At 43.7% G+C, this 6005-nt stretch overlaps 1 protein-coding gene across 2 annotated transcripts in view; it reads left to right on the forward strand.

Annotated features, from left to right (window-relative positions):
- The window catches only part of Ndufs5 (NADH:ubiquinone oxidoreductase subunit S5), a 5764-nt gene extending 2158 nt beyond the window's left edge, over positions 1–3606 (forward strand). For both annotated transcript variants that reach the window (XM_050161319.1, XM_050161320.1), the window contains exons 2-3: positions 313–530; positions 3401–3606. In XM_050161319.1, coding sequence (XP_050017276.1) covers positions 315–530; positions 3401–3505 — 321 coding nt within the window. In that variant the 5' untranslated portion in view covers positions 313–314 and the 3' untranslated portion in view covers positions 3506–3606. The remainder of the gene's footprint in view (positions 1–312; positions 531–3400) is intronic.
- Positions 3607–6005: the final 2399 nt, after the last annotated feature.

Consider the following 6005-nt stretch of genomic DNA (forward strand, 5'->3'; position numbering starts at 1 on the left):
TATATATACACTAGTTTTCCATGAGTTTTGTGAAAGACCCCTAATTATTCAATTTGGAGAACTTGTCTGATAAAAGAGTTTGGTAATCTCAGTACATGGAAGGTAGAGGCAGGAGGATGAGGAAATCAAGGCCCTCCTTGACTACACTAGTGACTTGAAGGCAGCCTGGGTGAGATCAGGTAGTATCTTTTAAAAAAAAAAAAAAGGTTGGTGAGAAGAGATTTCGGGACCAGGGCTTCACAGATGAACTGTCTTGTTTTTTTCTCAGAAGCATCTCATTTTATTACACTCTTATTTTCTTATCGTTTGTAGCCATGCCTTTCTTGGATGTGCAGAAAAAGCTGGGCATTAGCCTCGATCGCCACTTCGTATTCCAGAGTGCTGAGCAGCCCTTCAAGATTCCCTCCCGATGCCATGCTTTCGAAAAAGAGTGGATAGAGTGTGCACATGGCATCGGTGCTACCCGGGCTAAAAAAGAGTGCAAGATAGAATTTGAAGATTTCGAGGAATGTTATCTTCGGTATAAAACGGTCAGTAGTTAACGGTGATGGGAGCCGAATGCCTTCCCTCCCTTTCCCCTTAGCGCTCTCTCGGTCTCTCTCTCTCTCTCTCTCTCTCTCTCTCTCTCTCTCTCTCTGGTCATGCTGAGGATCGAATCCAGGTCTTTGCACATGTTAGGAAGGCGCTCTGTCACTGGACATTTCCAGTCCCTTGGGCCATCTGCAGTATGTTCAGTTGGTCTTTGAGCAGTGGCTTGCTCACAGGTAATTAACTGATAAAGCTTTTGTCACGAAACATCCTGCACTCAGGAAACGAAGAGCCTGAGTCTGAGGCGGTCCTGTACTTCCCTGGTGCTCTTCCTCTTCTCCTCAGCCTGCCCCCTGACTGTGGCTAGAACTGCCTGTGTATTTAGGCTGTATCTTTTCAGTAGTCTGTAAAGCAGAGACTGCCCCCTGGCCTTAGTTGATTGTTCCTGAAAAGTTTTTGTTGGGTCTGGAGAGATTGGTCAGGACATGGTTAAGAGCACTGACTGCTCTTCCAAAGGACCTCGGTTCCAGTCTCAGCACCCACATGGCCACTCACAACTATCTATAATTACATTTCTAGTGAAGCTGATACCAGGTGGCCTCCACTGGCACCTCGCACTCTTGTAGTGCAAAAATGTACATGCAGGTAAAACACCCATACACGTAACATAAAATAATTTTTTACATTTAAAAAGAAAAAGTTGGGGTATAACTTCCACCGTCATTGAGCCCTCCTTGGAGAAGCTCTCAAACCCTGTAGATCTAGCACAGTGAACATGATGGAAGCAGCTGGATGTATTGCTGAAGAAGATGGGGGCGTTCATTAATTACTGCCTTAAGCAAACTTGACCAAAGGTTCAGGGGGGAAAGGTCTTAGCTAAATGAATTGCATAACATGTGGGCCCTGATCTTAGAGAAGAAAGCATTGGCTTAGGCCATCATTTCATCTATTTTTTTATGTTGCAGGTATATCAAATAGAAATTATTTACTTGTTTACTTACTTATTTTTGAAATAGGGTCTCACGGTATAGCTCTGGCTGGCATGTAACTCACTATATAGACCAGGCTAGCCTCCCACTCACATGTGCCTTTCTCTGCCTGCAGAGTACTGGGATTAAAGGTGTGCACCACTACCCCTGGCTGAAATTTATTTTGTCTCCTAGTTCAGGGAGACAGTGTAGATTTTTGTTAAATTGACAGCCAAGTTACCTGGATCAGAAATTTCCAGTAATGTAAGGGTGTGGTAGCACAGGCCTTTAATCTCATGACTACATTGTACAAAGTGAGACATGCATGGCCCAAAAGAAGGAAAAGAAAACAAAAAGAAACTTAGAAAGGATGAGGAAGTGTCATTAATTTTTTAAATCTTATTTATTTATTTTGTGTTCTTCAGCCTTGCAGTTGCTGGTATTAACAGGCATAATACTTAGTGCCCAGCTGTCTTTAAATATTTTAAAACATTTTATCATGTACAAATGTATTGATTTGTATGTATGCATGTGTGTTCATTGTCTGGGTGAATGCATTTGCATGGTAGGTACCTGGTGAAGGTCAGAGGACATCTTTGTGGAGTTGATTCTCCCCTACCACGTGGGTCCCAGGGATTGAAACTGGGTCTTCAGGCTTGCATCAGCTCCTTTACCCACTGAGCTAGCTCACAAATATCTCTCTTAATAGTATTGTGATTATATATATGACAACATGGGGTGTTCCCATGCCTGTGTCACAGATTCATTCTATCCTCATATAACCTTAATTTAAACCCCAACAGTTGTTGATGGTAGTGTTTGAGGCAGGGTCTTACTGTAGCTCAGGTGTCCTCTCCCAGAGCGTCCTGAGTGCTGGAGTTATAGACAGGAGCCACAATGAGCCATTTACAAATTATTTTGTTTGTTTTGTCTTTTGAGACCGAGTTTTTCTGTGTAGCCCTGGCACTCCACAAATATATATATATGTTATATATAACTCTATATGTATAATACACACACATAAGAAATCTTGAGTCTGTCATCGTGGTGCACACCTTTAATCCTGGCACTCAGGCAGAGGCAGGCAGATCTCTGAGTTCAAAGCCAGTCTAGTACAGAACAAGTTCAAAGACAGGGTCACACAGAGAAACCCTATCTTGAAAAATCAAAAAAGATAGGAATTTATTAAAAAGTTGGGAATTGATTTCCAGCTAGTCCTTTTCTTTGTTTTTCAGTTCTTTAAAGATTAATTTAGTAGGCTAGAGAGTTGGCTCATCAGTAAAGAGCATTTGCTGCTCTTCCGGAGGATTAAGTTGAATTACCAGCACCCACGTCAGGCAGCTTACAACTGCCTGTCCCTCGGTTCTCACTTCTGTGGATTTACACGCTCGTGTGTACACATGCACACACAAATACACATACATAATAAAATCTTCTTGTAAAATGGTAAACTTCAAGTCTGGGTGGGGCAGCATTTACCTAGCATGTCACAGTCTTGGGTTCAGACCTTAGCACAGAAATTTTACTTTATCTTTCTGGGATTTGGGTTTTTTGTTTTTTTTTTTTGTTTTTTTTTTGTTTTTTTTTTTGTTTTTTTGAGACAATGTTTCTCTGTAGCTCTGGCTGCCCTGGAACCTGGCTATGTAGACCAGACTGGACTGGAACTCACAGAGATCCTGCTGCCTCTACTTTGGCCTCCTGAGTGCTGTGATTAAAGGCATGTGCCTCCATGGCAAGCTAGGAATTTTTAAAAACAAAGACAGAAGGAGACTCCGTCTCACTGGACTTCTTGCATGAAAGTATTCCTGAATTTCACAGTGAAGCTACAACCTGGCTTTTTCTCCAGCCTTTGCTCTCTCGGGCCTATTTCCACTTACCTGAATGCTTCTTTTTACCCTTAACAGACGAAGCGCCTGGGTGAAATCAAACGACAGCGGGATAAGCTAATTAAAGAGGGGAAATACACCCCTCCGCCTCACCACAGGGGCCAGGAGGAACCCAGGCCCTGAGCAGAGCAGGTGGACGCTGCTTCTCATGCTGCTTTCCGCTGGGAGAAAGTCATGAAAACTGCTTCATTGAGTACATAAAAATAAAGAATTAGTCAACCTCACTTGTTGTGTTTTCTCTCGGGCCATCTTCGCAGTGGCGAAAGGTTGTCTGAGTCCCCCTCCTGATTAATGCTGAAGAACTGAAGCTGAACCAGGGGCTCAGGGCAGCCAGGCATTCGAGTGCAGTTTGTACAAGGCTCATTATCATCACACCGCCTTTGAAAAGAGGGCTGCTTCCCAGGCCAGCTGTGCAAGGTTATTTAAATGCTCAACCATGTTGTTTGTCTTCAGGAAAACATCTGAGGTACAGGAATATTATTTGAGGAAGGCCACAAGCATTCCTGTGTTCAAATGTCCTTCTTGGGATAGCAACATGGGGTGTTCCCATGCCTGTGCTACAAATTCATTCTATCCTCATGTAACCTTAATTCAAACCCTAACGGTTGTTGATGGTGGTGTTTGAGGCAGGGGCTCACTGTAGCCCAGGTGTCCTCTCCCTAAGCCTCCTGCCTGCTGGAATTATAGACAAGAGCCACAGTGAGCCTTTTACAAATTATTTTGTTTTTTTGAGACAGTTTTCTGTGTAGCGCTGACTGTCCACAATTATTTTTTAATGGCTTCTTTTGCTGCATTTTATTATTTGCATGTGTTTGTGGGTATAACCAGAAGGTAACTTGCATTGACTGGCTCTCTCCCTCCACTATGTGGGCCCCAGGGATCAAACTCATGTCTTCAGGCTTGACAGCAGGCACCTTTTATTTAGCTGGTAAGCCATTTCACTGCCCACAAGTTACTTTGTGCGTTAGAAATGCCTGAAGGGCTGTTGGTGGTGGTGCGTGCCTTTAACCCCAGCACTGGAGAGGCAGAAGCAGGTGGATCCCTTTAATCTACAGATTGAGTTCCAGGAGGATGGCCAAGGCTACACAAAGAAGCCCCAGCGCCAAAATAAATAAATGAATTTAGGTGTGCAGTGGTGGAGCACGCCTTCAATCCCAGCATTTGGGAGGCAAAGGCAGGTGGACCTCCTTCAAGAATTCAAGGCCAGCCTCATCTACAAAATCAAGTTCCAGGATTGCTAGGACTGTTACACAGATAAACCCTGTATTGAAAACAAAAGAAAAAACTGTCTGAACCTATACCTTAAAAGTTAGTATTAGAAAATAATACTTTTTGAAACAACCTTTTTTTTTTTTTTCCTGAGACAATCTCTCTTAGTAGTCCTGTTCCCTGGAACTTGCTTTGTAGACCAGGCTGTCCCCAGACTCACAGATCCACCTCCCTGTGCCCTCTGAGTACTGGGATTAAAGGCCTATACCACCATGCCCACTTCTTACAGAGGACCCAGGTTCATTTTCCAGCATCCATATGGGGCTGGTGAGATGGTTCAGTTGAGAGCACTGGTTGCTCTTTCAGAGGACCCAGTTTGATTTTCAGCAATAGCATGGTGGCTCCCAACCATTTGTAACTCCAGATCTGATGCCCTCTCGTAGCTTCCCAGAGTACCAGACATACAAGTGGTACACAGTCATACCTGCAGGCCAAATACCCATACATATAAAAACTTAGAGTTGTAAATTAATTTACTAATTTGGATAAGAGAATGTAGCTCACTGGTATAGCACTTGCTTAGTGTGTGCAAGACACTGGCTTCAGTCCGTAGCATTCCCCTTCCCAACTATTCCCTTAAATGTGCGGTTGGGTGGTATTAACTGCATTCATATTGCTGCGCAACCATCACCAGAACAATGCCACCCTTTTCCAGAACTCTCATTTCCAAAATGGAAACCTTCCCCAATAAAGGCTAATTCCAGTTCTCTCTCCCATGAGCCCCTGGCTACCACCATTCTGGCTTCCTGTGGTTTGATTTCTTTGGAGCACCTCCTTAATGTAACATCCCATAATGTTAGTTTTCTTGCTGTTTTCATGGTGCTGGGGATGCTGTTTCCTCTGAACTTGATGCTGAAAAGGTTTAAGTTCTTTAGATATTGTAGGCATTAAAAGAGGGAGCGGCCTGAGGCCATGATTCTCTTGGTAGACTCCTTGCTTCACAAGCACAAGGATGTGAGTTTGGATTCCCAGGACTCATGTCAAAAGCCAGAGTAGATGGGTGTGGTGGCATAGGCCTTTAGTCTTGGCACTCAGCACCCTGAGACAGAGGCAGGTGGATCTCTGTGAGTCTAAGGTCTACATTGTGAGTTCCAGGACAGCCAGGGCTACAGAGAAAAAAACCTGCCACAAAAAAAAATATTATTAAAATTACACAGTATGAAAATCAGCACATACCTGTAAACCTAGCACTGGGGGACAGAAAGAGGAGGGTCCCTGGGGTGTGCTGGTCAATCATTCTAGTCAAATCCGTGAGCTCCCCAATGAACTGTCTCAACAAAAAAGGTGGAGAGATCTATAGAGAGATGCTTGCTCAGCCTAGGCATCGGCGGAGAAACTGTTATTATGATACAGA

This window comes from Alexandromys fortis, unplaced genomic scaffold, assembly GCF_014885135.2.
Source record: "Alexandromys fortis isolate MF-2015 unplaced genomic scaffold, M_Fortis_MF-2015_v1.1 scaffold_122, whole genome shotgun sequence".
Lineage (NCBI taxonomy): Eukaryota > Metazoa > Chordata > Mammalia > Rodentia > Cricetidae > Alexandromys > Alexandromys fortis.